The 21,541-nt window shown below is 40.0% G+C and overlaps 1 protein-coding gene across 6 annotated transcripts in view; it reads left to right on the top strand.

The window, feature by feature from the left end:
- The window catches only part of AHCYL2 (adenosylhomocysteinase like 2), a 204,276-nt gene extending 182,914 nt beyond the window's left edge, over nucleotides 1-21,362 (top strand). For all 6 annotated transcript variants that reach the window (XM_032642990.1, XM_032642989.1, XM_032642994.1 and 3 more), the window contains 6 exons: nucleotides 7,012-7,106; nucleotides 14,534-14,632; nucleotides 16,275-16,343; nucleotides 16,466-16,544; nucleotides 17,827-17,947; nucleotides 18,347-21,362. In XM_032642990.1, the coding sequence (XP_032498881.1) occupies nucleotides 7,012-7,106; nucleotides 14,534-14,632; nucleotides 16,275-16,343; nucleotides 16,466-16,544; nucleotides 17,827-17,947; nucleotides 18,347-18,353 (470 nt within the window). In that variant the 3' untranslated portion in view covers nucleotides 18,354-21,362. The remainder of the gene's footprint in view (nucleotides 1-7,011; nucleotides 7,107-14,533; nucleotides 14,633-16,274; nucleotides 16,344-16,465; nucleotides 16,545-17,826; nucleotides 17,948-18,346) is intronic.
- The last annotated feature ends 179 nt before the right edge of the window (nucleotides 21,363-21,541 follow it).

Raw genomic sequence — 21,541 nt, 5'->3', positions numbered from 1 at the left:
TAAGTGTATAATTCAATGTTTTCTAGCAAATTCACAAGGTCATACAACCAAGACAATCTAATTTTTTTATTGAGATGTAATTTACATACTGTAAAAGTCACTCTTTTAAAGTATACAGTTCATACAGTTCTGCAGCCTGTGGAAGGAAAACCACATTCACAGAAAGACAGACAAAATGAAAAGGCAGAGAGGACTTTCTACCAGATGAAGGAACAAGATAAAACCCCAGAAAAACAACTAAATAAAGTGGAGATAGGCAACCTTCCGGAAAAAGAATTCAGAATAATGATAGTGAAGATGATCCAGGACCTCAGAAAAAGAAGGGAGGCAAAGATCGAGAAGATGCAAGAAATGTTTGACAAAGACCTAGAAGAATTAAAGAACAAACACCTAGCAGAATTAAAGAACAAACAAACAGAGATGAACAATACAATAACTGAAATGAAAAACACACTAGAAGGAATCAATAGCAGAATAACTGAGGCAGAAGAACAGATAAGTGACCTGGAAGACAGAATGGTAGAATTCACTGCCATGGAAGAGAATAAAGAAAAAAGAATGAAAAGAAATGAAGACAGCCTAAGAGACCTCTGGGACAACATTAAACACAACAACATTTGCATTATAGGGGTTCCAGAAGGAGAAGAGAGAGAGAAAGGACCCAAGAAAATATTTGAAGAGATTGTAGTCGAAAACTTCCCTAACATGGGAAAGGAAATAGCCACCCAAGTCCAGGAAGCACAGAGAGTCCCAGGCAGGATAAATCCAAGGAGAAACATGCCGAGACACATAGTACTCAAATTGACAAAAATTAAAGACAAAGAAAAATTATTGAAAGCAACAAGGGAAAAACGAAAAATAACATACAAGGGAACTCCCATAAGGTTAACAGCAATTTCTCAGCAGAAACTCTACAAGCCAGAAGAGAGTGGCATGATATATTTAAAGTGATGAAAGGGAAGAACCTACAACCAAGATTACTCTACCCAGCAAGGATCTCATTCAGATTCAACAGAGAAATCAAAAGCTTTACAGACAGGCAAAAGCTAAGAGAATTCAGCACCACCAAACCAGCTCTACAACAAATGCTGAAGGAACTTCTCTAAGTGGGAAACACAAGAGAAGAAAAGGGCCTACAAAAACAAATCCATAACAGTTTAGAAAACAGTAATAGGAACATGCAAATCAATAATTACCTTAAACGTGAATGGATTAAATGCTTCAACCAAAAGACACAGGCTTGCTGAATGGATACAAAAACAAGACCCATATATATGCTGTCTACAAGAGACCCACTTCAGACCTAGGGACACATACAGACTGAAAGTGAGGGATTGGAAAAAGATATTCCATGCAAACGGAAATCAAAAGAAAGCTGGGGGCTTCCCCGATGGCGCAGTGGTTGAGAGTCTGCCTGCCAGTGCAAGGGACACAGGTTCGTGCCCCAGTGCGGGAGGATCCCACAGGCCTCAAAGCAGCTGGGCCTGTGAGCCATGGCCGCTGAGCCTGTGCGTCCAGAGCCTGTGCTCCACAATGGGAGAGGACACAACAGTCAGAGGCCCGCGTACCAAAAAAAAAAAAAAAAAAGCTGGAGTAGCAATGCTCTTATCAGATAAAATAGACTTTTAAAATAAAGACTGTTACAAGAGACAGGGAAGGACACTACATAATGATCAAGGGATCAATCCAAGAAGAAGATATAACAATTATATATGCACCCAACATAGGAGCACCTCAGTAAATAAGGCAACTGCTAACAGCTTTAAAAGAGGAAATCGACAGTAACACAATAATAATGGGGGACTTTAACACCTCACTTACACCAATGGACAGATCATCCAAACAGAAAATTAATAAGGAAACACAAGCTTTAAATTACACAATAGACCAGCTAGATTTAATTGATATTTATAGGACATTCCATCCGAAAACAGCAGATTACACTTTCTTCTCAAGTGTGCACGGAACATTCTCCAGAATAGATCACATCCTGGGTCACAAATCAAGCCTCAGTAAACTTAAGAAAATTGAAATCATTTCAAGCATCTTTTCTGACCACAACACTATGAGATTAGAAATCAGTTACAGGGAAAAAAACGTAAAAAACACAAACACATGGAGGCTAAACAATATGTTACTGAATAACCAAGAGATCACTTAAGAAATCAAAGAGGAAATCAAAAAATACCTAGAGACAAATGACAATGAAAACACAACAATCCAAAACCTATGGGATGCAGCAAAAGCAGTTCTAAGAGGGAAATTTATAACAATACAAGCCTACCTCAAGAAATAAGAAAAATCTCAAATAAACAATATAAGCTTACACCTAAAGAAACTAGGGAAAGAAGAAGAAACAAAACCCAAAGTTAGTAGAAGAAATCATAAAGATTAGAGCAGAAATAAATGAAATAGAATCAAAGAAAACAATAGCAAAGATCAATAAAACTAAAAGCTGGTTCTTTGAGAAGATAAACAAAATCGATAAACCATTAGCCAGACTCATCAAGAAAAAGAGGGAGAGGACTCAAATCAATAAAATTAGAAATGAAAAAGTTACAACAGACACCTCAGAAATACAAAGCATCCTAAAAGACTACTATAAGCAGCTCTATGCCAATAAAATGGACAAATTGGAAGAAATGGACAAATTCTTAGAAAGGTATAACCTTCCAAGACTGAACCAGGAAGAAATAGAAAATATGAACAGACCAATCACAAGTAATGAAATTGAAACTGTGATTAAAAATCTTCCAACAAACAAAAGTCCAGGACCAGATGGCTTCACAGGTGAATTCTATCAAACATTTAGAGAAGAGCTAACACCCATCCTTCTCAAACTCTTCCAAATAATTGCAGAGGAAGGAACACTCCCAAACTCATTCTATGAGGCCACCGTCACCCTGATACCAAAACCAGACAAAGATACCACAAAAAAAGAAAATTACAGACCAATATCACTGATGAATATAGATGCAAAAATCCTCAACAAAATACTAGCAAACAGAATCCAACAACACATTAAAAGGACATACACCATGATCAAGTGCGATTTATCCCAGGGATGCAAGGGTTCTTCGATATATGCAAATCAATCAATGTGATACACCATATTAACAAACTGAAGAATAAAAACCATATGATCATTTCAATAGATGCAGAAAAAGCTTTTGACAAAATTCAACACCCATTTATGATAAAAATTCTCCAGAAAGTGGGCATAGAGGGAACCTACCTCAACATAATAAAGGCCATATATGACAAACCCACAGCAAACAACATTCTCAATGGTGAAAAACTGAAAGCATTTTCTCTAAGATCAGGAACAAGACGAGGATGTCCACTCTCACCACTATTATTCAACATAGTTTTGGAAGTCCTAGCCACGGCAATCAGAGAAGAAAAAGAAATGAAAAGAATACAAATTGGAAAAGAAGAAGTAAAACTGTCACTGTTTGCAGATGACATGATACTACACATAGAGAATCCTAAAGATGCCATCAGAAATCTACTAGAGCTAATCAATGAATTTGGTAAAGTTGCAGGATACAAAATTAATGCACAGAAATCTCTTGCATTCCTATACACTAACGATGAAAGATCAGAAAGAGAAATTAAGGAAACAATTCCATTCACCACTGCAACAAAAAGAATAAAATACCTAGGAATAAACCTACCTAAGGAGGTAAAAGACCTGCACTCAGAAAACTATAAGACACTCATGAAAGAAATCAAAGATGACACAAACAGATGGAGAGATATACCATGTTCTTGGATTGGTAGAATCAAAATTGTGTAAATGACCACACTATCCAAAGCAATCTACAGATTCAATGCAATCCCTATCAAATTACCAGTGGCATTTTTTACAGAACCAGAACAAAAAATCTTAAAATTTGTATGGAGACACAGAAACCCCGAATAGCCAAAGCAGTCTTGAGGGAAAAAAACGGAGCTGGAGGAATCAGACTCCCGGACTTCAGACTATACTACAAAGCTACAGTAATCAAGACAATATGGTACAAAAACAGAAAATAGAAAAACAGAAATATAGATCAATGGAACAGGATAGAAAGCCCAGAGATAAACCCATGCACCTACGGTCAACTAATCTTTGACAAAGGAGGCAAGGATATACAATGGAAGAAAAGACAGTCTCTTCAATAAGTGGTGTTGGGAAAACTGGACAGCTACATGTAAAAGAATGAAATTAGAACACTCCCAATACCATACACAAAAATAAACTCAAAATGGATCAGAGACCTAAATGTAAGACTGGACACTATAAAACTCTTAGAGGAAAACATAGAAAGAACACCCTTTGACATAAGTCACAGCAAGATCTTTTTTGATCCACCTCCTAGAGTAATGGAAATAAAATCAAAAATAAACAAATGGGACCTAATGAAACTTAAAATCTTTTGCAAAGCAAAGGAAACTACAAACAAGACGAAAAGACAACCCTCAGAATGGGAGAAGATATTTGCAAACGATTCAACAGACAAAGGATTAATCTTCAAAATATATAAACAGCTCATGCAGCTCAATATTAAAAAAACAAACAACCCTGTGCTTCCCTAGTGGCGCAGTGGTTGAGAGTCCGCCTGCTGATGCAGGGGACACGGGTTCGTGCCCCGGTCCGGGAAGATCCCACAGGCCGCTGAGTAGCTAGGCCCGTGAGCTATGGCCACTGAGCCTGCGCGTCCAGAGCCTGTGCTCCGCAACAGGAAAGGCCACAACAGTGAGAGGCCCACATAACACACACACACAAAAAACCCAATCAAAAAATGGACAGAAGACCTAAATAGACATTTCTCCAAAGAAGACATACAGATAGCCAAGAAGCACATGAAAAGCTGCTCAACATCACTAATTATTAGAGAAATGCAAATCAAAACTACAGTGAGGTATCACCTCACACCAGTTAGAATGGGCATCATCAGAAAATCTACAAACAACAAATGCTGGAGAGCGTGTGGAGAAAAGGGAACCCTCTTGCACTGTTGGTGGGAATGTAAATTGATACAGCCACTATGGAGAACAGTATGGAGGTTCCTTAAAAAACTAAAAATAGAATTACCATATGACCCAGCAATCCCACTCCTGGGCATATACCCAGAGAAAACTATAATTTAAAAAGGCACATGCACCCCAATGTTCATTGCAGCACTATTTACAATAGCCAGGTCATGGAAGCAACGTAAATAGCTATCGACAGACGAATGGATAAAAAAGTTGTGGTACATATATACAGTGGAATATTACTCAGCCATAATAAGGAACGAAATTGAGTCATTTGTTGAAACGTGGATGGATCTAGAGACTGTCATACAGAGTGAAGTAAGTCAGAAAGAGGAAAACAAATATCGTATATTAATGCATGTATGTGGAACCTAGAAAAATGGTACAGATGAACTGGTTTGCAAGGCAGAAACAAAGACACAGATGTAGAGAACAAATGTATGGACACCAAGGGAGGAAAGTGGCGGGGGGTGGGGGGATGGTGGTGGTGTAATGAATTGGGAGACTGGAATTGACATATATACACTAATATATATAGATAGCTAATAAGAACCTGCTGTATATAAAAAAATAAAATAAAATTCAAAAAAATAAAAATAAAAAAGTATACAGTTCAGGGACTTCCCTGGTGGTCCAGTGGTTAACACTTCACCTTCCAATGCAGGAGGGACAGGTTCGATCCCTGGTTGGGGAAGCTAAGATCCCACATGCCTTGGGGCCAAAAAAAAAAAGCATGAAACAGAAGCAATATTGTAACAAATTCAATAAAGACTTTTAAAATGGTCCACATCAAAAATCTTTAAAAGATAAAGCATACAGTTCAGTGATTTTTACTAAAGTTGTACAACCCCATTATCGAATTCCAGAACATTTTCATCATCCCCAAAATAAATCTTATACCATTAGCACTCACTCTTTTTTCTACCCTTCAGTTTTCTGCAGCCCTAGGCTACCATTAAATTCTCTGTCTCTATAGATTTGCCTATTTCAGATATTTCATATAAACAGAATCATACAATATGTGGTCTTTTATGACTTTTTTACCTAGCATAATATTTTCAGGGTTCATGTATGTTGTAGTGTGTATCAGTATTTCATTCCTTTTGATTGCTGAATAATATTCCATTTTAAGGTTATATCACATTTCAGTGATATCCATTCATCAGTTGATAGACACTTGGGTTGTTTTTACTTTTTGGCTATTATGAATAATGCTGCTATGAACATTGTGTACAAGTTTTTCTGTGGACATGCCTTCAGTTCTCTTGGGTATATACCTACAAGTGGAATTGCTGGATCATATGATAACTACTTTTAACATTTTGAGAAAATGCCAAACTTTTCCAAAGTAACTACATTATTTTACAATCCTGCCAACAATGTATGAGAGTTGCAGTTTCTCCACATCCTTGTCAACACTTGTTATTGTCTGATTTTTGGATTATAGCTATCCTAGTATGTGTGAAATAGTGTGTCACTGTGGTTTTGATTTGCCTTTCCCTAATGATGTTGAGCATCTTTTCATGTGTGTTGGCACATCTTTTGTACATCTTCTTTTAAGAATTTCTATTCAGATCCTTTACTCATTTTTAAAATGAGCTGTCTTTTTATTATTGATTTGTAAGAGTTCTTCATAAATTTTATTATTGAGTTGTAAGAATTTTTATCAGATTTATGATTTACAGTTATTTTGTCCCATTGTGTAGGTTGTCTGTTCACTTTCTTAGTGGTATCATTTAAAGCACAAAAGTTTTTAATTTCAGTGTAGTCCAGTTTATTTTTTCTTTGGTTGCTTGTGCTTTAGGTGTTATCTAAGAAACCATTGCCTAACCCAGGTCACAAAGATTTATTCCTATGCTTTGCTAAGAGTTTTATAGTTTTAGCTCTCATATTTAGGTCTCTGATCCATTTTAAGTTAAGTTTACATATGGTGTGAGGAAGAGGTCCAACTTCATTCCTTTTCATGTGGCTATCTCTTCTGTTTTTAAGGTAACAAGAATGTGGTAACCAGAGAGCACTTAGACCGTATGAAGAATAGCTGCATCGTTTGTAACATGGGACATTCCAACACGGAGATTGACGTGGTAAGTTCAAGTGACTCATCATTGGGTTTTTTTTTGTTTTTTTTTTTCTCTCCTTCCCAAGAAACATAAACTAGAAGAAGAAAGAGCAGGGTCACCAGCCATCGTAAACATGACTGTACTGGTAGAGCTGTTCACTCACTAGCCTTATAGCTTGTGCGTATGGATTCTACAAAGCTTCTTTATCTCAACTTAATCATTTCAAATGATTGGTTTTTTTCCACCTAAGCTTGATACCTACTTGTACTGTAAGCCATTTTATCTTTATGATTAGGATTAAGAGCTGGGTAAACTCAAAACTACAAAAAGGATACAATAAATATGAGTCAGTATGCTAGTCAGTATTTTGGAGAGATTTGATTTTGCCATAAAGGTGAGATTAGTAGGTTGGTCCAAGGAAACAAGTCAAGGGAGGGAAATCTATGGGCTGGGATGAGAGCACTGCTTAAGATTGACTGTGTCTGTCAAATATGGTGGTTTCCCTTTTCTCTCCCTCTTTTATGGGGCTAGGTCTCCCCTTAACATATTTTCCAAACTGTAGTATTGGATCTATAGATGTCACAATCAATTCAGTAGCATGTGTTCCTCAAACCTGGAAAACCTATAGCTGTGGTTCTCTAGTTTTATTATAGTCACCTAAAATTTTCTGATCCAACAGAACATTTGATCCTACTAAGGTGCCCAAGTAATAGTTAATAGAAGTATTATTTATTTCTTTTCAGACTTACCAAAGTATCTCTCAGTGTGACTTTCACTCTGGTTTTAAGTTTTTAAGGCATTTTTCTGACACAACTGTATTTCTCTCTGAGTAAATGGCTCAAGCAAAGCATGCTTTCATCTCCACTGAGGGCTGCTCTGATTGAGCTTCAGCATTGCCAGGTAAGGATCAGTTGATATACTGAGAGCCTGTGGGATATCTATTTTAAATGGTTTCTCTTTTTAACTCTGTGCTCTATTCTTCTGTTATTAAAAATAGCTGGGAAAACAACCTACCAAAGCCTGTTTCTACCCTTGAGGTTTTGGAGTGGCATGGCTCCATTACTCTGTCTTTCCATGATATTTTGCTTATAATGAGTAATTTATTTAGTTTGTGTTTTTGAGGGATTTTTTGCTGTTGTTGTTTTGAGGGGTTTTTTGTGTTTTTTTTGTTTGGTTTGGTTTTTTGGTTAAGTTTCACTTTTGTGCCATACTGCCCGTTTACTAAATGGTCAAAGGTATCAATATTTCTAAAACGATCTAGCCTATGATTGTCCTTTTCTGGATTGATCTGCTTGTAGAGCCCCCAGATGGAAAAAGCTTAAAGGGAAGTGGTCATGCTCTGAGCGCTGAAGTGAAATCTTCTGAGTAAGCGAAGAGGGAAGGAATTTCCGTTCTAAACCGTCAAGAAGCTCTAAAATAAAGATAATTTCAATGCAGTCATGTAATTTTTATATTTTTACTTTATCTCATTTCATCCTTTTGACCACCCCACGAGGCAGTATTCTTATTCCTGATTTTCAGTTGGGAAAATAAAAGCTTAAGTACATTGTTCAGTCATAGCCGTTGGTTCAAAAATGAAATTGAAGCACAAAATTCAGGTTTTTTGACTTCAAGTCCAGTTTTTTTGTTTTTGTTTTTCTGTATGTTTTTGTTTGTTATTTTAGTTTTTTAGTTTGGTTTTTTGTTTTGTTTTTTGGCCGTGCTTCACAGTTTGCAGGATCTTAGTTCCCTGACCTGACCAGGGATTGAACCTGGGCTCAGGCTCAGGCAGTGAAATCGCCGAGTCCTAACACTGGACTACCAGGGAATTTCCTGTTTTTCTGTATGTTATACTATGATCTCCTCATGCTTTTTAGATTACCTTCAAATTGTGGTGGTAATCTCTTCTCCAAAGGCAGCCCAGACATAAGTAATCTCTCAGGATAAAGGCCAGGAGACTCTTTACCTTCAATAATAAATATTTATTGTGTGATTGCTGTATGCCAGGTCCTGCTCTATATGCTTGGGATCAGTGCACAAAACAGGCAAAGATTCCTACCCTCATGGAACTTATATTTTAGTGAGAAAAAGGACAATAGACATAATAAGTAAAATTTATAGTATGTTAGAAGGTGAAAGCACCGTAGAAAAAAGAAAAAGCAGAGCGTGGTAAGGGGAAATCAAGAGTGCTGGGTTGTAATTTTAGATAGAGGGATCAAGGTATAAGCCTCATTAATAAGGTGATGGTTGAGCATATCTGAAAGAATTAACCATGTTGACTTTTAGGTGAAGGACATTTCACGATGAGGGAACAGCCCCAATGCCCTAATGCCCCAATGCGCGAGTTGCCTAGTCTGTTTGAGGATCGACAATGAGGCCAGTATGACTAGAGCAGAAGAGCATGGGGCGGGCTTCCCTGGTGGCACAGTGGTTGAGAGTCCGCCTGCCAGTGCAGGGGACACGGGTTCGTGCCCCGATCCGGGAAGATCCCACATGCCGCGGGGCGGCTAGGCCCGTGAGCCATGGCCGCTGAGCCTGTGCGTCTGTAGCCTGTGCTCTGCAATGGGAGAGGCCACAACAGTGAGAGGCCCGCGTACTGAAAAAAAAAAAAAAAAGAGCATGGGGCAGGGAAGAGTGGAAAATGAGGTCAGAGAGGTAATTAGCCACATGTTATAAGACCTCAGAGGCCATTGTAAGAACTCCTGATTGTGTTCTGAGAGGAATATGGAGCCACTGTAGGATTTATGCCTTCTGTTTTAAAAGGATGATTTTTTATTTTAAAAGTGTCACCCTGGCTGCTGCATTGAGACTAGACCTACTTTTGCAGGTATTGCTAGGTAGCCCCAGTATCTGCCACTGCCACTAGCCAAGAACCATCTTTCAACTCTCTTCGTGCTCTTCTTAGCAGAAAGTATATGACTAAACTAAGTGGTCCAGAAAGAGAGATGTTCAGAATGACTTTGGAAAAGTTTAATTATGCAACTTTCAATGTAGTGTCACAGGGCATACAAAGTGAAATTTAAGGAAATAGCAAACTCAACTAAACATCGATTCCAGAATGTTCATTCACTACTTAGCAAATTTGTGTTGAGTACTCGCTCTGCTCTGTGCTAAGTACTAATTGGCTGAAGAAATAACAGTGAACAATATGCCTGCTTTCCTGGAGCTTATATTCTAGTGTGGGAAACAATTACTAAATAGACAGTTATGGACTTCCCTGGTGACACAGTTGTTAAGAATCTGCCTGCCAGGGCTTCCCTCGTGGTGCAGTGGTTGAGAGTCTGCCTGCCGATGCAGGGGACGCGGGTTCGGCCCCGGTCCGGGAAGATCCCACATGCCTGCGGAGCGGCTGGGCCCGTGAGCCATGGCCGCTGAGCCTGAGCGTCCGGAGCCTGTGCTCTGCAATGGGAGAGCCACAGCAGTGAGAGGCCCGTGTACCACAAAAAAAAGAGTCTGCCTGCCAATGCAGGGGACATGGGTTCAAGCTCTGGTCTGGGAGGATCCCACATGCCGCGGAGCAACTAAGCCCGTGTGCCACAACTACTGAGCCTGCACTCTAGAGCCCGCGAGCCACAACTACTGAGCCCATGCGCCACAACTGCTGAAGCCCATGCGCCTAGAGCCCATGCCCTGCAACAAGAGAAGCCACCACGATGAGAAGCCCGCACACTGCAATGAAGAGTAGCCCCCACTCGCTGCAACTAGAGAAAGCCCGCGCGCAGCAACGAAGACCCAACACAGCCAAAAAAAAATAGACAGTTATTTTCAGTTAGTGCCTAATACTGAAGTAAAACAGAAAGATGAGGACATTGAGGTTGCTATTTAATTAGGGTGATCAAAGAAGGTGTCTTTGAGGAGATAACATTTGAACAAAAACTTGAATGACCATTCTATTCAGAGAGAATGGTGAGTCAAAACCATGAGGTAGAAACATGCTTGATGTGTTTGAGGAACAGAAAAGGTGCCATTGTGGCAGGAACAGAATGGGCAAGGGGATGAGGATAAGAGGCAGCAAGGTTATGTAGAGCTTCGTAGGCCATGGTACGGACTTTAGATTTTATTCTGCATACAAGTGAAGCCATTGGAAGGTTTTGAGTGGGTGACTGATGAAATCTGACATACGTTTTAAAAAATAACCTTGGCTGTTGTATGAAGAAAACACTTCTGGAGCTTGAGTGGTGATAGGGACGATAGCAAACTCTTTCAGTATTTCCAGCAATAGAAGGAGGTAGCTTGGATTAGATGGATAAACAATGGAGGTGATAAGAAGTGATGTATTGTGAAGGTAGGACCAGTGGGCTTTGCTACATGGATTGGATGCAGAGTGTGATAAAGAGAGATGAATCACTGTAAGTTAACTCAGCAAAACTGGGAAGGAAAATGACTTGGTAAATTTTTATCCAGAGTTTTTAGTGATCAAAAATGTAAGGATCTTTTTTTGTGGAGGAATTTACAGTTTACCTAACCTTGAGATGTTGACTGCTGCATTTTAAGGAAGCAATTGCTCATGGAAAGAGTTGGTCATTTAGAAAACTGTATTTTTTTCTGAAAAATAATACCATGAATACTTAGGGGACCTGTGATAGGGATGTGCTCTTAGCTGCCTTTTGTCCAAGTCTCTCTGTCACATACTTCCTTTCTCTTGAAAAGAAACCTGCTTACCCGTATATATCACATAGACAGCCTGTGTGACTGTAAGCTTCACAGTTCAGGTGGTTAAACCATTATGTGCACATGCTTTAAAAGTTTTTGCCAGCCTGGGCTACACTGGTGGCGCAGTGGTTAAGAATCCACCTGCCAATGCAGGGGACATGGGTTCGAGCCCGGGTCCGGGAACATCCCACATGCCGCGGAGTGGCTAAGCCTGTGCGCCACAACTACTGAGCCTGCGCGCCTAGAGCCCGTGCTCCGCAACAAGAGAAGCCACTGCAGTGAGAAGCCCACACACCGCAACGAAGAGTAGACCCCGCTCGCCACAGCTAGAGGAAGCCTGAGTGCAGCAACAAAGACCCAATGCAGCCAAAAGTAATAAATAAATAAAGTAAATAAATTAAAAAAAAAAAGTTTTTGCCAGCCAGAGAATTACAGCCTGAGACTTGCTACCGACTCCATGCTTCGCAGGACTAGAACCACAGCTGTTCTTGGCTTTACAGTGGGACGTACACCTAGTTTGGGAAGGGAGTGGGCATAGGGGACCTTTTTCCTGGTAGATTGCTTAGTGATTATAAATCCACAGAAAAGACATTGGATGTCTTTAAGAGAAATTCTTGTAAAACTGTGCTAGCCATAGGAAACACTTCTCTCAAGGAGTGTAAATGCCAAATAGACTTTAATAGTTTATTGGAACTGCATGGGCAGTGCTGGGAATAACTTAACCAAGTTGCTCTTCAAACCCCATTTTAAACCCTCAGGTCTTTTGCTTGCATCATAGCCATCCCAGTGCTCTAGTAAATTGCCTCTACTAAGCACTGATCATTTTTATGATGTTCCTAAGAAGTTCCCTTTCCTTGATTCCACCACATCTTTTTTCCCAGGGAATATTTCCTAAGACAAGAGACTCTTGTTATCATTGTGTCAGCTCTTTAGTTCCAGTCATCAAGATTGCTTATCCAATGGAAGATTGGGAGTATGAAACATTAAGAACTTGAAATACTTAAAGTCCCATTATCTCAATAAAAAAATTGCTAGTGTTACCAAAGAGTATCTCTTGGCTCTACATGGTTATTGTCCTCCATGGTGATATTTCTAAAGGCTGAGGGATTTACTCTGTATATCCTTAACGTCCCCAAATGGCCTATTTGCTTAAATTCTTTTTAACTCTATTTGTAGTATTTATTTATAAATTTTATTTTTAAAATCTTAATTTTAAAGTAGTACTTCCTCAATTTAAAATTCAAGCAACATAAATACGTATAAAGTAAGAAGCAAAAAATTTACAAAATTGAGGTTACAGCATATTATTTCTGCAACTTGATTTTTTCACTTAATAAGGTATGGTTTTCATGTTAACAAATACAGATCTACTAATTTCTTTTTTGTTTTTGAGAACTACATTATATTCCATTGTATGGAATTATCCTGATTTACTTAGCCATTCCCATGTTGATTTACATTTTTTGCTATTATAAATAATGTTGGGTTAAACATTCGTGGGCGCTTATATTTCTGAACTTGAACAAGTATTTCTATAGGATAGAGCCCTAAAAGTGAATTTGATTGGTCAAAGATTAGGTACATATGAAATTTTGTTAGCTACTGCCAAATTGCCCTCTAGAAAGGTTGAACTAATTTATGAAACTTGACATCGGAAGAGATTTTATATTTCCCATCTACCTAATAAAGAAATGGTCCAGACCATTAATAAAGTCCTGAATATACTGAATCTAATTATAATTATATGTCTTTCTTTCCCACTAGATTAGTAAAGAAAAGAAGATACAGTCCCTGTCAATAAACAGCTCACAGTCTAGTAGAGGAGTCCACAGTCTTATCTATAATAGTGTTCTTTGCTATAATGCCTAGCATACAGTATGTACCCCAGTAAATGATTGTCATATAACGGAAGTGTTTCTCTTTATTTGTCTGATAACTACTATTTGGCAGAACTTCTCAATTTGACCAACTTGAGCCAATGGGTAGTCTTAGAGTACAGACTTCCTTTCTATTTTAGGCATTGCCTCTTGGAAGAAGGAAGTTGTTGCCTTAAGTCTAAACCCTGTGACTGTTATTTGATTACTGCTGTTAATAAACTTAACATTTCTTCTCTTCTCGGAATATACAATATACAGAAATGGAAGGAGGGTGAGCCATTGGGAGCTTTACTCTACCATTATGCATTGCTCTAAAGGCTACCTCACATTTGCACTTAGGTCACAAAGCTTCTGTAACTTTAGGGTGAACCACCATCATTGAGAAGGTGGAACCTGGGATGTTGGGACATGAGAGCAGAACCGTGGGCCCCGGCATGCTATGTGTAGGACATTCATTCTTCTCTGACTAATCTCACTCAGCTCTGACCCTCCTGTTCTCTGTGTCTCTTCAGCACTTATGTATTCAGTCTGCACTGTATTAATTTGCACTTGTCTGCATGTTGCTTCATAAGTATTAAAGGCTTTTATCCCCTCACATATGTATTGTTTTGTGTCCCGAACTAAAGTATGAGCTTTTTGAAGGCAGAAACCATGTCTTTGGTTTCTTTTGTATTTCCCATAGCACCTTTTACTGTGCTCAGCAGAGAGTGGGCGCACAGTATATGTTGTGGAATGACATCCTGAGTGATCTCTCCCTGGCTGGGCCTAAGATTAAATTCCCTGAAATGGAACAGTCCTAACCAACCCAGGGCAGGTATTCTCCATCTGGCATGTTGGTTGCTTCTTTCAACTTGCTATCTGAAATGGCTCCCTTCGACATCTTTCCATCCAGAAAGTGGGACTTGGCATGGCTGATGGTGTGCTTGCTGTATTGTGTTCCAGGCGAGTCTTCGGACACCAGAACTGACCTGGGAGCGAGTGAGATCCCAAGTTGACCATGTAATATGGCCTGATGGCAAGAGGATAGTGTTGCTGGCAGAGGTAAGACCTGAGGCTGGAGAAGTTCACCCCTGACAGGAGAGACTGCAGTACCCATGTCTCCTCCCCCTCTTGTTCTCTCATACTTTCAACTCCTCTTAAGAATAAGCTTAACTACTTTACCAATGGATTTTACATCTAATTGTGAAAGGTCTTTTCATTCAGCAATTAAGAAACTATTTTGGTTCCCCACTTTTCACCAATTATCCTGTCTCTCTATGTCACTCTACAGGTTGAGTCAGACAATGGCTTATTACTGTGGAAGGAATTAATGGATAGAACCATTGCCACTTTGAGTGATGCTTATAAAGAGATAATGTCATTTGTGGGATGGTTTAATCAGGAAGCACAAAGTAGATATTTCTGACTGTAACTAAGATAATCTTAGGCAAACTCTGAGAAGGTCATGTCTTTGCTAATAGATTCCCTGTTTCTGAGTGTCCATTCCCCTAAACTGAGCCAGACGTGTAGTAGATACCCAGCTATGTATTGGTTGTGTGATTGATATTTCCCTTTCCTGGCTTCTTCTAGCTCAGCCCTACTCTTGACTTTCAGGCCACTTAGACTCCCATGTCAATGTTTGGCCACTTTTCCTTTCTTGAGAGCTTCTCTTTCCTATCCTAGATTTCTGACAGCTGTAACAATGCCCCCTGTTTTTACCTTAACACTTTCTCTTCTTCAGGGAAAGATACCAAGATTACAAGGGGGACAATAATACTTTCCTTGAGTTTTGATTTTCAGTCTTTTTTTTTTTAATTAAAGAAACTGAAAATGAAAACATACTGTCTTCATCTAGAGGCCTTTAAATTTATTTTTGAGTCTTCTTCCTATTCTCTTCACTTTTTCTCACCTTATCTCACCTTCTCAAATACTTTAGGGCGTCTATAAAGTATGTACAGGAGTGTGTACAGGGAGGGGACTGGCAGGTTGTTAAATATTCACTAATTGCTTTAAAGTCAGCCCACTGTCTGGTGACTTATTTCCAGGTCCCATCTAGTAATTTTGGTGGCAAAAGCTAGCACCATAGTTGTTTTTGGCTACAATGGTTGAGCAGAAAACGTGGTCAAGCTTCCTAGGAAATAAAGTAGGAAAGAATGGCATTGGGGGGAAGGTTCTAGGCATTCTAACTCTCTGAATCACCCACTGGAAATACATGACTGCCCTTGAATTCAGGGGAACCAGGTTGAGGAAAAAGCACAGAAACCATCACAGCTTCCTAAGTCAAAAAATGTCCCCCATCACGACCTGGAGAGGTTGCCCTTGGATTTGACCAGATCATTGTTTAGGACAGTTTTCCGAAGGAATATCGATGCCTCAGAAGGAAGATATTCTGTTGTAGAAAGTAGAAAATTCAAGGGGAATATACCCTCCCTTGGCATAAGCCTCAGTATCATGTAACTATCTCTATTCCTTTTTACATAAACGCAGAGATCTTTTATCTTATTATCTTCATCAGATTTTCCAGAATTTCTTAACATTTCACTCAAATGTTAATCAGTTCATTACCACTGACTGAACACCTGCATTTTGTCCAGCATGTTAGTTGGGAAGTGTTTGGAAAATGGCTGTCGTGTTCTTCCCTCACTCCTCAAAGCCAGAGACTTCATCTAACCAACCCATTTGTGTGTTAACCTTTGCTTTCTAGGGCCGTCTGCTAAACCTAAGCTGCTCCACAGTGCCTACATTTGTGCTCTCGATCACTGCAACTACTCAGGTAAGGCCTCCAGAGTGGGGAAGCAGTGGGCTGGAAAGAGTCATTAGCCCATCAGGGTTTCACTTGATATGGGGTAGATTGCTATGAATGGCACGTCAGCATCCATTTCTCTGCTTTTCTAGGCTCTTGCCTTGATAGAACTCTACAATGCTCCTGAGGGTCGCTATAAGCAGGATGTCTACCTGTTGCCCAAGAAAATGGGTAAGCATGAGTTCTTCTATCCCAGTCCTTACCAAGTAGTTCAGAGTCAGAGGCTAAGGGAAGATTGGGGGCATTATATTTCTTAGGGATAGAAAAAAGATATCTTCATCTTGTAAAGTAGGAGCTAAGATTCTTAGATTTCATCCACAGTTGATTTATCACGTTTTCCAAATAGGTTGTCCTAATGAAGTAAGGACATTTTGCTGTGATTTAGTTTACCTGCCTGTGAATTTTAAGGATTTTCCCAAAGTATCTATTACACAAGAAAAAAATCCCAAAGGAAAAAAAAAAACTCTTCCCCCCACAAGAAAGAGGAATCATCTCCTACCTTGTGACATCTGACTTACTCCAGTTCTAGGCTGCTAAGTAGCTCCTACCAAACTTTTCTCAGACCAAGAAGACTTTCATACTACACCTTCTAACTCTGACCCTGTTGCTTCAGGCCAAAGGAAAGACTCTGAATAGCTTCAGTTAAGAGTTTAGTTATGTGGCCATTTCGTATAGGAGAAACATTAAACTGTCTTAAATTTTTAACGAACCTGCTTCAAACACCTGAACTGATACCGTATGTTTATAAACTCCCAAGCCAAAGATCAGGGAATAAATCAGCTTCTGGTTTTGTTTTGCTTCAGCATTAGATGCACAGCAACTGTGAGAAGTTGACATATTATCCCTTTAATAGACACCTTGGAAGAATATAAAAAAGTAGAACAGTCCATAACTGAATGTATAATGAAGTTAGGGAGACCCAACAAATACATAGGAAATGACTCAAAATTCTGAATAAGCAATATGTATTCAGGTAAGAGAAACCCATAGAACTAAGGGTGTAACATAGAAACCCATAAGAACTAAGGGTGTAGTGTCCTTCTCAGTCACTCCTTTCGGAGCTCCCCAAGTGTTAGTTTTTCTGAGTGACCTAAAGTATAAAGTACAAGGCAGAACTAAAGTTGGAGCTTCCTGATTTTGAGTCCACCCACTGTCCCATCCTTCCTTTTAGACTCTAAGGCCTATTGCTTCTTTCATTTCTCACTTTTCTGGGGAGAAGGAAAGGTTCAAGGCTGAAACAGCTTGTAAGGAAGAAATGTTATGACTTTGGAAAGCACTGGGCTTAAGCTCAAGCAACCATTCCTTAGAATTGAGGTCCAGTGAGCAAAAGTTAAGCATTTTTCGTTCAGCTCCGAGAATTAGAAGGTGTCTTCCAACTTTTTAAGGCTGGAGAGAACAGCCAGACAAGAGGCAAGAATGCTTATACCAGGTCTTTTGTGATCTTTTGTTCCAGATGAGTATGTGGCCAGCCTACACCTGCCCACCTTTGATGCCCACCTGACCGAGCTGACAGATGAACAGGCCAAGTATCTGGGGCTCAACAAGAATGGGCCCTTCAAGCCCAATTACTACAGGTGCCTTGGACTCCCCATAAAATAGGGAAGCCTGAGTAGTGATGAGCTTCCTGCACTGGAATTGGTCTTTTCATCCATCACCATATTTACATGAACTCAGGAAAATAAACCCACTCCCACTCACTACCACCCCCAAATGATTCCTTGAGGCCTTCTCCAGACATTAAACAGTGTTCCCTTTCCTGAATTTGCCACTTCATCTTCTTGATTTGATGTTTACCCTGTATGGAGAAAAACTGGCCTTCTTCATTGATGTGAAAAAGCACCACATTTATCTACCCTCACCATACACTGCAGAAAAGTCCCTGCCTCCCCGTTATACCTTTAGGCCGGCTCTTCATGTCCCAGTATCCCCACAAGCTGATAACATCACAGTCTCATCTTTCTTTTTTCCTGCAGGTATTAAGTTCCTGTAATTCAAGCCAGAAGAAGTTTTAAGGAATAGAACTCCAAGTCTTTTCTCCACTCCTATACAGGAAAGAACCCAGCAAGCTGCTTCTCCAATCAGCTGCCTGCCGTGCTCACCCTATATGTTAGGTTATTTATTTATTAACCTAAATAATAAATGTCGCCTTGGCCCAGAGTGTGGTTGCTGTCCTGAGGGCTGTGAGAGCCGCAGAGGACAGGCTGAGGAAGGAAAGAAATGGGGTTCCCAGTGGATCTTTTGAGTCATTCCCCACTGACTCGGAATCCTCAGCACTGGGCATTGTTCTCTTGTCCAGGCTCAGGAGTTAGTCCATGGATTCCAGACTCCTCCTTCTCTGAGGTTTTCTGGAATAAATTTTTAGCAGCTGCCTTTCTCAGCTTTGGCCCTTCCCCAGGTGAGGCCTTTTGGAAGCCACTGAATTAACATGGCCTGGGTTCCCAGCCTTGACCATCACTATCATTGCCTTCTTTATAAAATGGAAGGAAGGAAGGAGTGTTGTGGCTTTGGCAAGATACACAAAGAACTCAGCTGTGCCTCTGTTTCCTGGGAGTCTCCTTCCTTACCCGGGACTCCTTCCTTCTCCTTGAATATTTATGTCCATTTTAACAATTTCAGGTTCCAAGAGGAATGTGCCTCTATTATTTCCTCAACAGCTCTGATGTTTATCAGACATTTGCTTTGCCCTCTTTCTAACCCAACTAGCCTCTGCTCAGGAAGTGAGGGCCAGCCCCACTGGGGCCCATAATTTTACTTCCTTGTCATTTAACTGGATAATTTCCCAGGAAGCTCCCTACAGATTGGCACTGTCTCAGAAAAGGAGGCTTGTTGTGAAACACTGCTTCCTGAAACTTCCTCCTATTGCCTAAAACTCCTTCTGAAACTGAGCAGGGAAAGGCTTACTTTCCAAGGGATTTGGGAGAGCAGGGCTTCAGAAATGCGACAGATCTTTCAGACCCACAACTCAACACCCTAAAGAAGCAGAATATATTTATTTGTCTCCTGGGAAGGGCTTTGCAGCTTAACTGGCTAAGCTATACAGAGATGACACCGTAAACTGAATCCAGATGATCAAAGCTAGTTTGAACGTCGTCAGACATTCATCCCTTTGGCCATTGCCATTGAATATGAAACTGAGATCTAACGTCTCTGCAATTTGGTCTGTGGTCTTTCTCCTCTGCTGGGATATCTTTTTACGTTCTGGCCATCTTGGGTTTCTGTATTCCAGAGGTAGTTTCTTGAGTAACTCCAACATTACAAAAAATTTGTAATGTGAGCAGCCTGAAATTTTGCGTCCCACCTAAGAGTTGGATTCCTTTTAGAGACTGACCTGTTGGTATTAAGGGTTCCATTGGGACCAGATTGGTTCTAAGAGTTAAAGTCTGGAGTGGTCCTAGGAATCTTGAATGAAATGAGTTCTTTCTCCCCCTGCTAACCCTGTTTAACACTCTCAGTTTTGTTTTTCCATTTTTCCCCTATCCTGGTCTGCCTCAAAGTCTCAAGACCAAGGTGACCCAAGGAAACACCAGACCACCCACAATCACCATAACCTTCCCACCCTAATTCTGCTCTCCGATTTCTACCTTCTCCAACTTCTCCTGGTCTTCACATATACCCACAGAGCTAGTCTGGAAGTGACCTTCCCTTTGGAGGTAGGGAGGTGGATCTTAGGTAAATGGTTGTTTGCCTCACTAAATAGTACACAGTCTCAGCCCATAGAATCTAGTTCCTCAGAGGCCGTATGTCTTAGCAAGTACTGGAAAAATGCCACATGCGTGGCTATATTCTTTCATGGAGAAGATCATAAATGCTGAAAATCCCACTAGGCCATTCAATTCTTCCTTTTGCCCACCCTGTTCTGGCTTTTTGTTTTAATTAATTGGATCCCTTTAACAGAAGATTCAGAAGATGAAATTTGTGTCTCATCTTATATCCAGAGAAGATTCCATTAGGCAGATATCTGGACTCTAGCTTATTATGTTCTTAAGCCAAAGTCATAACCTGCTGTTTCTCAGCAAAGCCTGGCTGCCTGTGGAGCTTACTATGTGCTGATCCTGACAGGACATACTCTGCCTTGAAAATGTGAAGAGACCCATTCCAAATGAAAAAGAGCCACACTGGGCTTCTAGGTTAGGTTGCCCATGTTGCTACCCATGGTGAGGTATTTGCCTCTGAGTTTCAGGTGACCACTCTTCGTCTCTTTCTGGGGACTCTGTGTCATAACCATTAAGGAAAAGGAGGTCCAGGCCTCCTGAGTATTTGGGTTCTACCTTGGTGTTGGAATTTGGTCGTTATTCTTTCTGCCCGTGTAATCAGAACAAATGCATCTTCTTCCCTCGAGCTCTCACCTCAGATGCATCCTAGGTATCTGGAAGCATGGGAAAGAAGACTAATTAGCTCTTTATATGTGACCCTGGCCTGTGGGGAATCTTACCATTTTCTCTGCAGTGAATTTGTGCTAGTTTTCAAGGTTTTTTGCCTTCTTAATGGAAATACTGTTTTCTTTTTCTCATTAAAAAAAAAAGTATCTGGTCTACCTTTCCTCTGCCCTCCGACCTCCTCATCCTCCCCTCCCATATGAGCACGGCTCCCCATGGCCACATACTCCTGCAAAGCTTTTTTGCTGCTTGGCTTTTCTCTGAACAGATCTGAAATTGCTGCTCCTGTGGTTTTCTCAAAATTAACTTTGTCATGGTTTTAAAAAAGAAATCAAAATGCATTGTTGCATTAAGCTTTTTTAATAAAGGAAAATTACAGGAAAAAATAGGCAACACCAGCAAATTATATGTGGACAAGTTCTAAACTATATATACATACATATATATGTAAAATCATCTAGTTCTCATTGTCATCTTACTGAAAGGAAATAAAACCTCTAAAGATTGCCATATCTGAGAGGCTCTTGGAAATCTTTATGTCTAAGTGATTGTATTAGATCAGCAATAATGAATATGTAATCTCAAAAGAAAAATAAAATATTCTTAAAATGGATTCTTGTACTGAGAGTATTCCTTGCTTCAGTGAACTAGGAATTTAGAGATGAGAGAGGCTTCTGGGCAACAGGCTAGAGAGCCTGCTGTAGCGCAAGGATGTGAAAAGCTGAAGCACTTACCAATAGGCATGTTTAAGTGTCCTTAGCCTTGAGTCCCTTGTTCCATGGTGGGTCATTC

This window comes from Phocoena sinus, chromosome 9 (genome assembly GCF_008692025.1).
Source record: "Phocoena sinus isolate mPhoSin1 chromosome 9, mPhoSin1.pri, whole genome shotgun sequence".
NCBI classification, from domain to species: domain Eukaryota; kingdom Metazoa; phylum Chordata; class Mammalia; order Artiodactyla; family Phocoenidae; genus Phocoena; species Phocoena sinus.
The sequence above is the reverse complement of the archived record's forward strand: the minus strand, read 5'-3'. Positions and strand labels throughout refer to the sequence as shown.